Source organism: Aulonocara sp. 'chitande type north' Nkhata Bay, linkage group LG3 (genome assembly GCF_057382095.1).
Source record: "Aulonocara sp. 'chitande type north' Nkhata Bay isolate Kocher_YH1m ecotype deep benthic linkage group LG3, A_spYH_male_GT1.1, whole genome shotgun sequence".
In the NCBI taxonomy this organism is placed as follows: domain Eukaryota; kingdom Metazoa; phylum Chordata; class Actinopteri; order Cichliformes; family Cichlidae; genus Aulonocara; species Aulonocara sp. 'chitande type north' Nkhata Bay.
In genome coordinates this window covers 10,497,534-10,515,837 of record NC_141346.1, presented here as the reverse complement: position 1 = coordinate 10,515,837, position 18,304 = coordinate 10,497,534, and the positions used below count along the sequence as shown (strand labels likewise).

The 18,304-nt window shown below is 40.3% G+C and overlaps 2 protein-coding genes across 2 annotated transcripts; both read left to right on the top strand.

Moving 5' to 3' along the window:
• Window positions 1-800: 800 nt before the first annotated feature.
• On the top strand, window positions 801-3,239 carry LOC147333918 (myelin-oligodendrocyte glycoprotein-like). The gene is made up of 3 exons (XM_086286797.1): window positions 801-923; window positions 1,807-2,139; window positions 2,378-3,239. The coding sequence occupies exons 1-3, from the start codon at window positions 863-865 to the stop codon at window positions 2,524-2,526; spliced, it is 543 nt and encodes a 180-aa protein (XP_086142923.1). The 5' UTR covers window positions 801-862; the 3' UTR covers window positions 2,527-3,239.
• A 5,054-nt stretch (window positions 3,240-8,293) lies between these two features.
• LOC147333917 (Fc receptor-like protein 2) lies at window positions 8,294-17,399 on the top strand. Its single transcript, XM_086285851.1, has 6 exons — window positions 8,294-8,324; window positions 8,871-8,906; window positions 14,626-14,898; window positions 14,978-15,223; window positions 15,299-15,457; window positions 15,595-17,399. Exons 1-6 carry the CDS (start codon window positions 8,294-8,296, stop codon window positions 15,609-15,611), a joined length of 762 nt encoding a protein of 253 aa, XP_086141977.1. The 3' UTR covers window positions 15,612-17,399.
• The last annotated feature ends 905 nt before the right edge of the window (window positions 17,400-18,304 follow it).

The window sequence follows — 18,304 nt, the reverse complement described above, 5'->3', positions numbered from 1 at the left end:
CAGAGTATTTGGTTTTATTCAAAACAAAATACGTCAGTGAAACAAATCCCCATTTCTGACTTCAGGGATTTGTTTGTCTGTGAATGGATGTACAGGCTGGTTTGATCTGTATTTTTTTGCTACAGATGTCAGTTTGCCCACAATTTCTTTAATTTTATCTTTTGACTTTTCATTCTTGAGTGATTTACTTTTGTAAAATGTTTTGCTCACATGAAATGAAACCTAAATAAGTTCCTGCTGACCTCACACTGTTTTTATCTGTGGATAATTTTCCATCCTGATGTTCAGAAGAGTGTTTGAGGGTTTCAGATCCTTCAGAACAACAGTAAGTGTTTAAAATGATGCCTTTCAGTTTCTTAGATAAGAAACAAAAGCTGTCAGACTTTATCTCTATATTTTTTAACTGTTTGATGCTGTATGTTCTGCTGCTTCTTTATTCCTCAAAAAAGTTCTATAGAACAGCTTTTATGGAGGTAAATATTGCTTCCTTCATAGTGCAATATCCATTTTTAGACAGAAAAAAATACAAAATATAAAATATATCAAATCTAAATGACATCCATTTAGATTTGATATATTTTATATTTTGTATATAATTGTTTCACCTTTTTTTTAACGATGCACTTCATCGTCCAACTACAGTCCAACGTAACACATCACAACGTCACGTGGCTCAATTTCTTTAAGAGACAGGTCGTCCATTTTGAGATCGAGCGAACGGGTGAAAGAAAATATTTAAACCTTAAATTTAATCTGATGTGTTCAGGTTTAAACTCAGGTTCAGTTATTCAGTGAAACACCAACAGACTCAGACATTTAGAACAAACTAAGAGTCAGATCAGCAGAAACAGAGAACACGGACATGTCTGCTGTAACTGCGTCACTCTGCTCCACTTTGCTGTTTGTCCTGTTCGTCTCTGCAGGTGAGATTTACCTGTTAGAAACTAAGTTTTTAACAGAGTTTATATGTGAGATAACAAGGAATGAAGAGAATGAGCCTGGGTTACGCGTTAATGATATTCCCCAAGAATTATTTTTATATTATTTGGTTTGTGTCGGTCGGAGTGATGATGCTAAAGTCAGTTAGCAGCGCTGCTTTAAGGTGAAATAATTTATATGGAATCAGGTTTCTGGCAGAAATATCACACAAGATATAAAAGACAGGACAAAGACACATTGTGAAATAGAGCCAGAGACCAAAGATAACTAATTATTAAATACTGAGGTGACCATCTCTGCATTTATTTCACTCACCATGTGATCCTATGTCTGTCCAATCTGTATGAAGCTTTAAACAGTGAAATCAGTAACCAATAATCTATAACCTGCTGTGACTGGTCACACTGATCAAACATCACTGTCAGTGTGTTTAAAGATGGAGTTGGATGACCTCAGGTGGTAGAGCAGGTCTCTTACTAATTGCAGGGTTGATGGTTTGATTCCAGTCTGCGTGCCAAATATCTATGGGCAAGATGCTAACACACAGATAAATCCAGCAGACTAGGAATGTGTGTTAGATAGAAATCAGTGACACAGAAAAAAGTGCATGGGTGAATGAAGCAAGTTGTACAGAGCATGTTTGAGTAGGAAAGCACTACATAAGAACTAAATGTAGTTTAGTCTCTTGTAATGTCTAATGTTCTCCCTCTTCTTCAGCTCAGCTGACACAAGAAGAAACACAATCAAAGATCATCATCTAATAACAGAAGACTGTCTTTTATTGTGTGTTTCTGATTGGCTGCTGTAGAAGTGAACAGCTGTACTTTGACCTTTAACCTCTCTGCTCTGTGTTGTTTCCTCTTTCAGACCAGAAAAACATCACAGCTGAGTCTGGACAGGACGTCACTCTGACATGTCGAGCTGCAAACAACAACATTAGAGCTGTAGAGTGGAGCAGAGCTGACCTGGGAGATGAACATCTGCTTTTGTACCGGGATGGGATGTTTGATCCAACCAACCAGCATCCATCTTTTAAGAACCGGGTGGATCTGCAGGACAGACAGATGAAGGATGGAGACGTGTCTCTGATTCTGAACAATGTGACGATTAATGATGCTGGAACCTACAGGTGTGGTGTCTTCATGGAAGAAACAAGAAGTGAACACATCACCATCATCCACCTTCATGTTGTTCCTCCAGGTGAGAGAGTAGAGTTGAGTGTGTGTGTGATCAGAGGTGAAGCTGCTTCCTGGTTGTTGATGTTTGTTTCTAAAGATGTTGCTGATGAGACTTTGTAGAAAGCAGCTGGTCTGAGTGATGTGATCAGAGTGCAGTAGATAATGTCTGACAGCAGTTTGAAGAGGAAATGGATTCTGTTCTGTTCTTCACTCATCACCTACCTGACAGCTGACACCTCACACCTGTTTCTCACCTGCAGGTCACACAGGAGGATCTGTTGGACTGATCGTTGGTCTGTCAGTTCCTGCTGTACTTCTTGTTGCTGCTGTTGTTGGATCTTTATTCTACAGAAAACATAAAATAAAAAAACAGAGTCAGGAAACAAACCAGCTTCCAGCTGAACTGTGAGTCTTCTGTTGCTGTTCCCAGGATTCAATGCAGACATAAAATATGATCTAGATCCTGAATCTGTGCCCTGTGCTGTTCAACATATCATGGCAACATCTGACCAATCACACAGATGATTGTAGCTGAGCGGCTAATTTAAAATAAAAAAAGATTTGAAAAGCTTAGACATAAAACAGAAAAGTACCACAGCTGCTGGAGACAAGGCAGCTGAATGAGATCAAAAACAGTATATAGTAGTTTTTATTTTAATATTAAAAGCACTCTGTGAATATGTGAAAGCTTTACATGTATTGAACAGTAAGAATGGAAAAGAGAAAGAGCTGCTGCATCAATAAAGTTGAACGTTTTGAAGGCAGGAAGAAAAGAGAAAAATGCCAAGTGTTTGAGTTAACAAATGTATCAGTATCATAAGTTTATCTTTAACGAATTAGAGAAAGTGTCATCATCAAGCTGCAAGAATCAAATGTAGGCTTAGTCCACTTGCTGTTGCTGTAAAGCAACCAGTACAAACAGGCATCGGCATTTATATAAATGTTCATGAAACAACATATTGTTGTAAAATCTATGACGAGTGTATCCTAATTATGGAACAATATAATTCCCCACTTTGTGTTAAATGTCTCAAAATGACTTTGAACATACCAAGTATGCTTACAAAAAAAACTGAAAAAAAAAAATTTAATTTTTTTTTTGCAGTTTTTTTAAAAAATTAAAAAATAACAGGTATTGAAACTTTTTAAAAGGTTTAAATAAAGTATTGAAATGCCTTTGAGATTTGGGCTCCATGTGTTTTTTAGTCATGTATTTTGTGTGCATTGGCTGTGCGTGTGTGTGTGTGGATGTTGTCATGGATAACGGAGCTGTCAGAATAAGTGTATCCTGATTTAAAAATAAACACTTATCCAAACAGGGGTCGTGGGGGGGATTGAGGCTCAAGTTTTAATGTACTTCTTTAAATATTTCTTTAAGATATATAAATATGATTAATCTACGATTAATAATGTGCCCTCCTTATAATTTATTCCAATCCCGTAAATCAAGAAATAAAATGAAAATTATCACTGTTTCTGTTTCTGTGGTCTGTGTTTTTATTTTTTTTGCTTGGGTTCTTTGGGAGTGAATAAAGTTGGATGATGGTGTTCATGCAAGGTCTAAGAGTGAGAGATGTTTCAGCACTAAAGGTTTAAAGATGAATTATGTTTTTCCCCTAACGACACATTTCTTGACATGAAAACATTCATGAAGGAAACTTTCTATCAGTTATTCACTGTGCCATACATCATGATTAGACTCAGTAAAAGAGAATAAACTGACAGCACTGACTTTCTGTGACTTCACTATGTAACAATATGTAACTATGTAATAACAAAATCAGAATTAAACTCAAATTGAGCTCCTAATGAGCCTGTGACTGTGGTTAGAAACAAAAAGACTGCATGTTGTTTTAAGACAATTCTTCTGTTTATCACAGAGAACAGATTTGTTCTTCTTCTGTGACTCTAAAGTACAAACTAAGCCTGATGCGTGAACACACTGCTGACCTTTGATTCAGCTGGTTCAGATTGATGAGTGTGTAGCCGGATAGGCTACTCGCCTTTCCTTTTCTCTCTCTCCCTCGCTCTCTCCTGCGCTCGCTCTTGGCTGCGCAACTAGGTTGATCGGGAACCCACCTGCATATTGATTGCAGGGTGGCGTCAGCCCGTATATAAGGATTTGGGGGAAGATTTGGGGAAACCTGCAGCCAGCTGAGACTGAAGACGTCACTCGGATGAGTGACGAAACATTTCTCCCACAAAACGCTGCGTCCAGATGAACAGAATCAACTTTTGGAGATTTACTTTCCTGGATGATTGAGATGCATCAAGATGTTAAATTTGTGATTGACATGACATTGACCAATCAGCTGAAAGGAAGAAAAATGGGGTCAAAATTCATACTTGTAACTTGAAACTTGAGTGCAGAGTTTCACATATATTTTTTGGCTAAGTCCACACAAAAATCTTTTTTACACATACAAATCCTGATTTACAAGTACAAAATATTTATGACCACAATTTGAGCCCATACAAGTGGTTCAATCCCCGGGCTCTCTGTCCTGGTCGTTGTGTCCTTGGGCAAGACACTTTACCCTACCGCCTACTGGTGTTGGCCAGAGGGGCCGATGGCGCGATATGGCAGCCTCGCTTCTGTCAGTCTGCCCCAGGGCAGCTGTGACTACAACTGTAGCTGCCTCCACCAGTGTGTGAGAGTGAATGAATAGTGGTATTGTAAAGCGCTTTGGGTGCCTTGAAAAGCGCTATATAAATCCAATCCATTATTATTATTATTATGTATGCACTCTGAACTGTGTGCATAGATTGGTTTTTGACCAGGACTGGATCATTCGAGATCTGAACCCTGTGGGTTCAGTGGCGAGCCAATCCCAAGAGAGTGACTGTCGACGGACCAGAGTGCGGTGTGGCCAGCCGTGGGATCCACCTTCAGCGAACCTCAGGACTATTACTACCTTCCTTGATACAGATAAGACTAACACTTTAAAAATCTACCCGGGTAGTGTTAGAACCAATGGACAGAAACACACACACACACACACAAGGAACTCTAATTTCTCTTCCCAAAGAGAAGTGGAGCAACAGGAGCAGAAGCTCTTTAATTGAAACTCTTTGGAGAATTTCCTTAAAGAGGATGTTTGGTTTTGATTTTATTTTTGGACCCTTTAATGTGCGTTTGTGCACTGTAGGAAGCAGACTTTAGACAGGCAGGGTTTGTAAACTTTACAACTTTCCATACAGTTTCTATTCAAATCACATCGTATCTATCACTGAGTGGTTCCTTCTCTGCTGATCCTTTCAAGGCTCCATAGTCTTACCTAGAACTTTCTGATTCTGGTCCAAAGTTGTCGAGACAATAATTTAATGTGTATCTCATATTATTTAATTGTAATACCTGTTACAAAAGTGGTGTCAGATAAAGGATGGATATCCTGGATAGACTTCACTTGTGTTGTAGCAGTGGGCCCAGGAGAACAAGAGAAGGATGAAGACTACAAAGATGGAGGGAAGCAAGACAGAGGGAAGAAGGACGGATCGTTGGTCTGTCAGTTTTTGTGCTTCTTGTCCTGCTTTTGTTTGTTTCTTAAAATGAAAACTTTGTGTTACCACGGTGTCTGTAAATCCACAGATAAGAATAAAATATAATATATATAAAACTCTACTTTTGACCTGTTGTATTATTTTTTCTTCTCTCACGATCATAATGACGTAATTAAACTTCACTCTTTTTATTTCAATAATCATGTTCTGCAAATATTGTGTTGACTGTATCAGTGCAGTAAGCTGAAGCTGAGGTTCTTCATCATGTGTAACGTTTTTATCAAAGATTTACGTGTTTGTGAGCAGATTTTATTGTTTTAAATGATTTTACTCTATTTTTATTACACTGACTGAACAACACTGTCTTTACCAAACAGCCGGTCTGCTACAAGCTGACAGTATCACACACTGTCCAGGTCTGTTGTCCTCAGATCAAAGTTTGCTTGATAGCTAAGTTTAGATTTGATGACTCATTTTACACGTCGTAGCCTTTAAACGTTGATGAGTTCCTGAGTGAGTGAATGAAATGTAGGATAATAGAAAAAGAGCATTTAGTTCTATTCAGACATTTGAAGAAATTGAGACATTTATAAGCTGTCATTACATTATAAAGTAACAGGAAGGTGATAATTTACCAAGAAAAATTTACTAGAAAACCAGCAACAAAAAGCTGCAAGAGCGCAGACAATACTGGGGTAAAACACGCCTTCAGATCTGTATGTGTCCATCTCATCTCCAAACTCTCCTCTTCCCACAGATAAGAACAGAAACAGAATTAGCTCAAGCACATTATTTTGATAAATACATTTTGATTCATGAAGTTAATTCATTATAATTTGACATGATTTTTTTTGTGATTATTATTTTTTCAATTATGCGTTTGCTTCTGTCCTGCTAAATTCTAAAAGTTCCTGTAATTAAAGTCTAATTGTGGACGTTACATTCTTATTCCTTTGTGAAGCAGTAAACTATTGTAAATACGTTACTTGTAAGTAACTTCACAGAATTGTTATATTGTACTTTTTACAGATGTTCCTGTAAAACAGTCTAAATGTAACAAGTACAGCAGCACTGATGTTATCAGTTTGAAAAGCTTCCTCCATGAAAGGCTAAAGAAGAATAACATGATGCTAGAACATCACATTTTATAACGTGACAGTAAAAATAACTCAGATTGCCTTTGATGTTTTCTTCCACAATCAGAGCTCTGAGCTCCCTTCATTCAGAGGGAAGTGCAGAATCCTTCAAAGTAAAAGCCTTTCTGGTTTGGATAGCTCTGCGCTGCTGAGCATAAGTGGGGTGAGCCTGGGTCCAGCTACATGAGTGGTGTCTTGTTTTGGTGAAGCTTTTGAATTGTTTGGCCTTTGAGGCCCGTGTGGAGCTCATAGAGTAGGCTGACACTAAGCACAGAGAGACCCACAGTGGGGCCCGCAGTGGGCGTAACACAGTATACAGATCATACATAAAGCACCTGTCTGTCTGTCACATCAGTGTCTATTTATAGCTTTCCATTGAAGAAGAAGAAGTGTTTTCTGTTTGAACCATGTGCCGAAACAACGCCTCCACATTATGTGGAAAACTGAGGGAACCCGCTGAGCAGCTCCTCCACACTTCACCTCAGTGATGCTTTTATTTTATAACACAAAGATTTAATCATTTATACGTTTGTGGTTTCCTGTTTGTTGCACTAAGAGCAGAGGTGTTCAAGCTTGTTCCACATGAAGCTGCTCAGCAGTTTGTTTGCATCAGCTGATTCAACAGATCAGTAAACTTGTGCTGAAAATAACTTTACTTCACAAACAAATGAAAAAAGGATCATCGGGAAGCTCTTGTGTGCTGTGATGCTTGTTGATTAACTGAGCATTAATAAGAAAAGTGACACTCAGCTCCACATCGCTGCTCTGCTTGAACTTCATCTCACCTGGAAACAAGTGACGTGAACAGAACAGCGCTCTGAGCGCGCTCAGAAGCTCCTTTGTCCTCACTGCATTTCTACCTCCAGCTACACCTGAAAAGTGCCGTTTAGTTTGTGCACTGAGGCCTGTGGATGAGTGATGTCGATTCAGGACCACAGCCAGATGTCAGACCTCAGGTTTGAGGGTTTATCATGTGTATGTTTTTGCTCTACTGAACCTGAGGAAATGTACATGTTAGTGGTTAAAGGAGCGAGCGGTTCTCACACTCCTGTTAAAGAAAAGAAAATCCCCCACCCGCAGCTCACTTCCTCTCAGCTGAACTGCTCACACCTAAAGGAAAAAATGCAGCTTGTGTTTTTCTTCCCACCAGCTGGAGACTTAATTTACATAAGAAAACATGTTTTAGGTTCAATACTTAAAAAAAAACCAAAAAAAAAAAAAAACCAAGACAAATAAAAGTTTCTTTCAGATTAAAAATAGAAATTTCAGGTTCTTCGCTTAAACGCACAAAAAAAAAAACCATCATTATTTTCCTGTCAGTGAACGCACCATGCACGTATCATCTGTGGCTGTTTTCTCTTCATATTAACCTTTTTTTTAAGTTTTATCTCTTCTTTGTTACTTTATGCTGCAAAACTAAAGAAGCTGGCAAGAAGGTAAAAGGTGAGAAAACCACAGAGTCAATCACAGGAAGGAGGAGGGTTTAAAAGACGTGAGCATGAGCGGACCAGAGTGTTGGTAACATTTCCGAGACACAGGATGGAGGAAACAACGCTGCTGTGTCTCCTCTGTAAGTACAATATGTTTTTATGGATGCTGAGATTTAACAATAACCTCAGAAACTCAATGTTCAGCAAGTTTGCGGGTTTATAACATGTCAGAGTGTAAAGCTGGTCTGCAGGTTTTGCAATAAATGTTCTAAAACAGTCGTCGTGTTCAGAGTTTTTAGGATTTTTGAGAGAAGATATGAATCCCTTTCTCCTGCCCTAATCTAAGGTTGAGTTCAGAGTAAATGATATCACTGGTAACCGATGTTTGCAGTATTAAACAATCACACCTTATCCTTCAGGCTGATCCACACCTATCTACAGTTTTAAGATCTCTTTCCTTTTGGTATTGGCAAGTTTCTGAACATTTGCCTAAAAGATAATTGAAGCCGACTTTAGTCACAAACCAGTTTAAAGAGTTTAAACTTTGGCAGTAAGAAGGAGAGGGACAGTTATGAACTGGAGCAAACCAGACAGCCCCACACTGAGAGAAGTGAAGTGGAAAATGTTGGTGTCACTGTCGTCTTCATGAGTGTGAAACCTCAGACTAACCTGCTGCTTTCTTTTAGTTCTGACTGCAGTGCTGATCTGCACGACACACCAAGGTCAGTGAGCTTCTGTTATACCAGTGTCTGAAAGTCAGAAATAAGCAAAATGATCTCATGTTTTGTGCATTTATTGCTGCTGATGTACTGACGGTCAGGCTGTGGTGCAGCTCTAAGACACCACATCCTCTCTGCAGCTGTCATGCAAAGACTTTCCAGCTTTAACCGCTGCCTGAGCAAGAAGGAAGAAAGAAAAGACCCAAAGCTTAAAATCTGTATGTTTGCTGCTCTCTAGAAATGTTTGTGGGTCTTATAGACAACAAAACTGATAAACTATCCCACAAGTACAAAATAACTTAACGTGGAAACAAGTTACAAAGATGTTGATTCTGAAAGATGTTTAAACAACATTAAAACTGAAACTTTATTTCTTTGGAAAAATATTTTCATCTAAATTTCATGGAAAAAAATCAACACTTCTGCAAATTCATGAACAAAGTCAAACCCACGCTCCCTCGTGTGAGGCACCAGTGCTAACCCCATGATGATCCCATGATGCCCACACACGTGGAAACAACAACGTTCAAGTCTTCAACTCACATCTCAAATGCACAGTGACAGAAACATCATTTACATGCAGATACATACGCTGCTGTGCAGCAACACCAGTCTGTGTATCTTGGGTGGATGTTGTTACAGGTGTTGGGTCATTTGTCCAAATCTTTGATGTATTTCATGTGATCTAACTGTTAGAGAGGACAGTGGCTCCTTCTTTTAATAGCCTCTCAGAACTTTAGCACAAAAACAGCCAGAGTTTGTTGCAGTAAAGCTCCTTCAAGCCTGCTCATCTCTGCTACCTGATGAAAAGCAGTTCAGGAGGTCGACTCAAATACCAAGCAGAGCAGAAGGGCAGTTAAGAGTAAAGCAGGGTGATGGGACTTTTCTGGAGGTTGTGGAGGCGGGGCACGTCAGATAGATGAGAAACGTGTCAAAGAAGAACGAGGCGAGGACCCTCCAGTGGTTTGACAGTCAGCTGGTGACAAAGGCAGTGAAGACCCTGTGGAAGCCTGGCAGGAACATGGTAGCAGTCCAGTCCTACTCGAGGATATAACAACAGACAACACAGGACCATCCAGCACACCGGCTGCTCAGGTTCGACCCACTCAGGACACTCAGTGTTTGAGGTTGGCCAGCTCAGGACATTTAGGCAGCTTTGGACGCTCAGGCTCAAATAACAGTGGCTCAGTGTCTGGAGTGTTCCCAGGCAGAGCGGCAGACAGATGCTTGTGAGAGCTTCTTCTTTAAAGAGGGCGCAGGTGGAACGAAGGCAGTTGGCTCATAGCTTCACCGGTGAGGACCTGATATGAAGCAAACTGGAGTGCTGAACAACTGGACCCTGTAAGGTCCTCACAGTAAGACTTCCTCACAGACTGGTGGAAATGAGGCTAGAAAGCTGGGCAGCCTGGATGACACTGGAAGGCTAGACGTGGTTCTGGATGTTGCCCCCGGTCAGTTGAGTCCAATAAGAGGGAAACCAGTTTATGATGAAAATCTCAGGTCAAGGATGCTTCTGTTTCTTTGTAGAAAAGCAGGTTGCGAAGCAGGGCTAAAATCAGAGTCTTCCTCCTCTTATATTTGTTCTTCTATTTGAGTTATGGACGAGTACACACTTGAAATATTTGGCAACTGTAGCAGTCGTGGAAAATTCCCTCTGTGGCAGAAAATCCTCACAGATGCAGTCTTGATACCAATAGATGGATAAAAACTGGAGGAAATCCTCAGAGGCCTTGAAAACTCCTAAATGGAAGTAGCTTCTTCTGCTGGGTCTATTCTGTTGGTCTGAGACTGGCTTCCTTCATTGGCTTCCTGTTAAATCCAGGAGTTGAATTCGAAATCCTGCTCCTCACATACAAGGTCTTAAATAATCAGGCCCCATCTTATCTTAATGACCTTGTAGTACCATATCACCCTATTAGAGCACTTCGCTCTCGCTCTGCAGGCCTACTTGTTGTTCCTAGAGTATTTAAAAGTAGAATGGGAGGCAGAGCCTTCAGTTTTCAGGCCCCTCTTCTGTGGAACCAGCTTCCAGTTTGGATTCAGGAGACAGAAACTCTTTTCTTTTTTGCTAAAGCCAATAGTTAGGGCTGGATCATCCCTTGGATACAACAGTCTCAGGCTTCTAGGGAACATCCAATGATGAAGTGAGATTTTTCACTTCCCTTGTGTTTCCACTACAGTCATCATAGTTTCCACATAATCGCAGAGAGCACAGACGTCATGGTAAATTTTAGCTTTTAATGATTTCTTTGAAATGTTCTTTTTGAAGGATTAATTACAGTACCGAATATCTATCTATCTAAAAAACAAGAACTGTGAGCGCAAGTTTGAATTTATTTTGGATTTCCTTTAATCCAGAGTGAACTGTACACAGTGCCTTGAAAAACTTTGATTTTGTTGGTCTTGAACTTTTACACTTTTGTTATCTTACAATCAAAAACATAATTTTTATTGTGATTTTCTGTGACAGACCAACACAGAGTAGCACACAATTGTGAAGTGGTACAAAAAAGAAAAAGAAGATGCATGGTTTTCAAAATTTTAAGCAAATCAAATCTGGTTTGCCGTGTTTTGGATTCTGCATCAATACTTTGTAGGGCCACCTTCCTCTACACGTCTTTGAGGTATGTCTCTACCAGCTTTGCACATCCAGAGACTGAAATCTTTGCTCATTCTTCGTTGCAAAACAGCTCAAGCTCAGGCAGATTCGATGGGGAGCGTCTGTGAACAGCAGTTTTCAAGTCTCGCCACCGATGGGATTTAGATCTGGACTTTGGCCATTTTAACACATGAATATTCTTTGGTCTAAACCATTCCATTGTATCTTTCGCTGTATGTTTCCAGTCATTGTCTTGTTCAAAGGCAAATCTCCTTCCCAGTCTCAAGTCCTTGGTAGCCTCCTACAGCTGTGAAAACTATCATTTTAATCTCAGCCAAACTGATTTACTCAGGAACAAATAAAACACTGAAAAAAGTCAAACAATAACATTTTTCAATTATCCAAGTGACTTTTATATCATGTTCAACCCGAGCAGCGAAAGAATGCAGGGGTCTGAAAATGATTTGCTGGGAATTCGGTGTTCTCGCCGTCTCTAGCAAGCCTTGAACCCCCAGCTAGCTATCAAGCTGGTGGGTATCAGACGTAACCAAAAACATTGGAGCACTTATGCAAAAATGATTACTTGCTGCTAGCAGGTTGTTAATGCTATCCTTCAAGTCTAAAACCAGCATGTTAATACGTGGAGATCCTGAAAGCTGCTCCAAATATGATCAATTATATTTTAAATATTTGTTCAATTCAAATCAGTTCAAATTCTTTTTTTCTTTCTTAAAGAAATCTTCTACATCATGTATATTTTTTATGCCATGTGTCATTCCATTGCAAATAATAATCACAAATGAATTAAGAGGAGATGGCTGCAAAAACTCAGGAGCTGTGATTTCATCACACACTGCGTTCTAGACACCGTATAAACTTGTGAAATCCGGCGAAAACACAAGTACAGACGGGCGTACATGAGTATTTGGCCTAACAGTCTGCAGTCTATGAACTAACCTCAGCTAACGCCGGCTAACAATGTTAGCTTGTTCGCGAGTATCCTTCACTAATAGTAATAACAACCGCAAAGCAATAGTACGTTGATCAGCCCATTTCCAATGAAGAAATGCATTCCTGCCCGTGCACTGCTGGCTCTGGGTCCATTGTGTAACTGACGCCACCAACAATAACAGGACGCTTACATTAGAGCCTTACTGTGTGTTTTGTTTCCAGCGATCAGAATCAGAGAAACTGTATTCATCCCATATGGAAATTGAGTATAAAAATATTTTAAAAAGAGGACACGTGTTTTTCTCTAACCCACTCTCAGCCATGCTATATATGACACATGCCCAGCTAAACCTGCGCCCGACTGCTTTCAATCCACAAAATTGGAGAAGGCATAGAGAGGGGACAGCCAAACATATGGAACCGGAAATGACCACCGTGTATTCTATTTATTTCAACAAAGTAACTGTATTCTGATTACCACCGATTAAAAAAGGTAATTCTAATGGAATACAGTTACATTTTGTATTTTAAATACGTAACACAGGTACATGCATTCTGTTACTCCCCAACACTGCCTTTGTTTGTCTGTCAACAATAGCTTTCTTCTTGCCACTGTTCCATACAGGCCAGATATGTGGAATGCACACTCACAGTTGTCCTGTGGACAGACTCTCCCGCCTGAGCTGTGGATTTCTGCAGCTCCTCCAAATGGACAGTGGGCCTGTTATAAACTTCTCTGATAAGTGCTCTCTTTCCTCGGTCTGTCAGTTTAGGTGGATGGTCATGTATTGGAGTGCAGCATCCTTTTTCTATTTCTGGATGATGGATTGAATAGTGCCTTTTTGGCTTTTTGTTTTTTATATATAACCTAACCTTACTATAACTTTATCTACATTTTTATCCCTGACCTGTCTGGTGAGTGCCTCAGTCCTCATGATTTGTTCACTAATGTTCTCTAACAAACCACTGAGGCCATCACAGAGCAGATGTGTTTATAATGAGACTAAATCACACACAGGTGAGCTCTATGATCTAGTTAGGTGACTTCTGAAGGCAACTGACTGCACTGGATTTTATTTGGAGGTATCAGAGTACAGGAGGCTGAATACAAATGCACGCCACACTCTTCAGACTTTTTAAAACCATGTATCATTGTCATACAAGTTCACAATTATGTGCTACTTTGTGTTGGTCTGTCACAGAAGATCTCAATGAAACATTTAAGTTTGTGGTTATAAAGTGATAAAATGTGTAAAGAGGTATGAATCCTTTTTCAAGACATTGTATTTACACTCACTGGAATCTTTTGATAGTCGGTCCCACTGCATCATTTTTAGATCCTGGACCTCAGTACTACAGTAAGTGTGTTTGTGTCAGCCGTGTACGTCCACTTGTTGTTTCACAAATGTCTGTATCCTGACCTCTTCTGGTTGTTTGGTAGTATTGCATTTTCTTTCTGACACCATGTCTGACTTTAGTGTTTCTGGAAAGTAATTATAATTAGATGTGCTCAGCATGAGAGGTTCAGTTATGAGCAGTGCATACCTGTTACTGTAGGAAGAATTATTCTTCAAATAATCAGCAGAAACATAAAATCTGTTTAATTAAACTGCAGTTTATTTACATGTCCATCAGCTTCAGAGACCAGTGAGGATCTTTAATTCAATTTAATAAAAATCACTGAGATGGAAGAAATAAGAATTTCCACTTTTACTTTTCATGAAGTCAAAGACTTGATTTTAAAAAAGTGAATACAATTCTACATTAGCTTAGAGTTAAAGCGTATAAGTTGGTAAAATACAATTTATATATAAATAAGAAAACTGTAACTCACAGGTGTCGAACTCCAGGCCTCGAGGGCCGGTGTCCTGCAGGTTTCAGATGTATCCTTGAACCAACACAGCTGATTTAAATGGCTAAATTACCTCCTCAACATGTCTTGAAGTTCTCCAGGAGCCTGGTGATAAACTAATCATGTCATTCAGGTGTGTTGGCCAAGGGTGAGATCTAAAACCTGCAGGACAGCGGCTCTAGAGGCCTGCAGTTTGACACCCCTGCTGTAGATTATTGGAATAAATGACAATAAAATACATTTTTGACAGTACGACAGACAGACTCAAAGTGTAAAAGTGTGAGGTTCAGTGAGTAATGTCTGACTACTTTTCCTCACAGCTCGCCTGACTGTGAGTCCCAGCAGCTCTCAGCTGTTTGAAGGAGAGTTTGTGTCTCTGAGCTGTGAGGAGGACGACAGCTCTGCTGGATGGACTCTGAGGAGAAACACAAGCAAACGACAGAGGACTCGGTGTGGAGATGGGTGGGGAAAACCAGCTGGTTCGACTAATTCTTCGTGTAACATCAGCTACATCTTCACATTGGACAGTGGAGTTTACTGGTGTGAGTCCAGAGAGGGTCCCATCAGTAACATGGTTAACCTGACAGTCACTGGTAAGCTGAGTGTGTGGAGTTAGTGTTGATGAAGCTGTGTGTAAATGGATGAAATGCTGTAGTTTGTCTCTGTGTTGAGGTGGATCAGTGATCCTGCAGAGTCCTGTCCTCCCTGTGATGGAGGGAGATGACGTCACTCTGCTCTGTAAAACAAACACCACCGGCTCCAACCTCCCAGCTGCTTTCTATAAAGATGGTGTCTTTATTGGGAACCAGTCTACAGGTCGCATGACCATCCAGCATGTTTCCAGGTCTGATGAAGGCCTCTACAAGTGTGACATCAGCGGTCATGGAGAGTCTCCACCCAGCTGGATCACTGTCAAACGTGAGGAGCTTCACTCTGATTTCAGCTCTTTTTTCATCAACACCTTCACCTAAACAGGTGTGATTCTCTCTGCAGGTAAACCTAAGACTGCAAACCCGCCCACTTCAGGAGCTCCACACCCAAACTCGAGTCATCTTCACTCTGACTTTGCACTGATGCGCTACCTGCTGGTGTTCTGTCCGTACTTCATCTCCACTCTTCTTATGGTGTCTTTATATCGACAGAGAGCCACAGGTAACACTCTAACCTGTCAGTCAACAATCAATGAACTGTGGGTGATTGAATTAATTTGTTAATATTTCATGTTAGAATAATACAATAACAATCATAATAACAAGAATCTGGATTTCCTTTCTGACCTCGTCTTGCAGGAGCTCACCTGAACTGAGGATGATGATGATGCTAACAAAGAGCATCACTTGTGAATTTCACCAACAACTCAAGAACTCGTTCACAAACAGTGAAAGCACACAGACGTGTGTTTAAGCTGAGCGTGTGAACACACAAATGCTCAGTGTCAGAGCACGCATCCACACAAATGTTGAAGGCTCAGCTGTCCGACATACACCGATCAGGCATAACATCATGGGTGAAGGTAAAGGTGAAGTGAATAACACTGATTACCGCTTCATCATGGCACCTGTTAGTGTGAGGGCTACATCAGGAGTAGGTGAATAGTTAGTCTTTAAGTTGAGGTAAAGGAAAAATTCAAGTGTAGGGATTTAAACGAGTTTGAAAAGGGCTGAACTGTGAGGCTAGATGACTGAGTGAGGACATCTGAAAAACTGCAGGACTCGTAGGGTGTTCCTGGTGTGCTGTGGTCAGTCTTTATCAAAAGTGGTCAAAAGGAAACAACAGAAAGAACCAAAGACAGGGTCATGGGTGGCCAAGGCTCATTGATACACGTAGGAAGTGAAGGCTGGCTCTGTGGTCCAAACCTTAGCTGCTGTAGCTCAGATTGCTGACATAAAGTCCTGGTTCTGATAGAAAGTAAACAGAAGATGGTATTGAGTATTGGTCTGCTGGGAAACAGTATTCCCTGATGGCTGTGACTGCCATCGGCAGGATAATGCGTCTTGCCATGAAGCACAGATGGTTCAGGAACTGTTTGAGGAGCACAACAACAAGTCTGAGGTGGTCTCCAAATTCCCCAGATCTCAACTCACACAATCATCTGTGGGACGTGCTGGACAAACATGTCTGACGTCCCACCTCCCAGCTGAGAGGACTTATGGGATCTTTTGTTAACACACTGCCAGTGTGGAGTCCATATCTTGATGACTGGGCTGTTTTGGCAGCAAAGAGGAGGGTAAACACAATATTAGGCTGGAGCTCATACTGTTATGCCTGGTCAGTGTATATCATCACATGAAATAATAAGAACAACCAGTTATTTAGCTTTTCAAAAAACAGCAATCTATGCAGATAAGCTAAATTGTATCTCTGGTTAATGTGAACAGATGAGGACCCAAAACTGATGTCTGGGGAACTCCTCAGAGTGGCCGGGCACCACACAAAGATATTCAGGGCAAGTTAAGGTGGAAACATCTTCAGACTGAAGACTCCTAAACTAAAGACTGTAAGCTTTGTAGCAGATCCACAGAGAGTGAGACAGCCAGCGCGCTGTTATCACGTCACTCACATTCAAACTACCTCCATAAACCAGCTTTAAATCCCCCTTAAACGGCAGGTTTACTGGTATACAACAGCACTGGTTTAACCTTTGGAAACAAAATTATTAAAGATTGCTGAATTCACATTTTATTCTGCATGTTTGCTTTCTTTATGGAACCAGCAGGAGCAGCAAAAAGCTCCAGAAAAACTCAAACTGGATTAAACTGTGATCCCAAAAGGAAACAGCCAGAGAAGAAGAAATCTGAGCTCTGTGTTTTCTTCTGGTTTTGGTAGAACTGGGCTAAAGACCTGTCTTTAATATTTAGTATTTTATGTTAGTAAGAACATAAAAGGAACAATTATGATGGGAAAACCAGAAACGAACAGAAAGATTTATTTCTTCTGTTATTTGTTCTTTTGTTTTTCTTTTTGTCTTTTAAATGTTTGTGACTTTGTGACTTTGAGAGTTTGGAGAACCTGAAAAATCTGTATTTATTTTCTATGCTTAGGGGTATTTAAAGAGGAATAAAAAATGACTAAACCAAACAAACAGCTAACAGGACATGTGCATTCCAGATTTATTATTCATGACTATTTTATTTCTTGGAAACTTTCTCGTGTCATTTTTAAACTAAAATCTGAGTCACTGTCCAAATACATCTTTTTACTTGTTTGGGTCTCTCTCTTTTCTAAAAATTTATTTCTATTTCTAAACATAATGCTTTTGAAACCTGCTAGTGAGAATGCATGATGGTTAGATTCTTTCTACCCCTAATTCTAATACTTTTTTGCCCCACTGTATATCATTCGGATTGTCTACATTCAAAGGAACTACTTCCTCTTCCGCCTTTCATAGTCATGTGCGAAATACGGCTGTATAAATGTCTCGCAGCCCCTTGGCGTGCGCACTCCCAACAATGGCTGAGCGTAATTGGAGTCATGTGTGGACGTATTTCACCTCCACAAACAGCTGAGACGTGGTTTGCGATACATGTGGCAAAAAAGTGCTCCAAGAGTGAGGTGTTGTAGCCACACTTGCCAACCTTGAGACCTCAGAATTAGGGAGACAATTCAAAAGGGCTGTTTTGGGGTGATAAATACATTTTACAGTGTTTCTTTATCGGATAAAATACGTTAAATGTCACCATTATTATTGGCCGGCCTGGAAACAGCGGGGTGTCCAAATTCAGAGGCTGCTTCCACCTGAGGACCCGCCCTTCAGGGTCTAAAGAAAGCCGCGTAGTACGTCACGAGCTCCCTCGGTGGAGTGAAACTCTGCCGTCTGCTCCTTGCTATCTAAAATATAACCGGGCACTGACGTAAACTCTCGACCGTCTCACACTTCTCTTTAGTCAGTTTTCTGTTTGACGTTTATTCAGCTGTGTGAAAACCCCGGAGGAACCCTCCCGAGGGAATAATAAAGTTAAATTTAATTTAATCTAATCTAATAACTTTAATCTCAGCCAA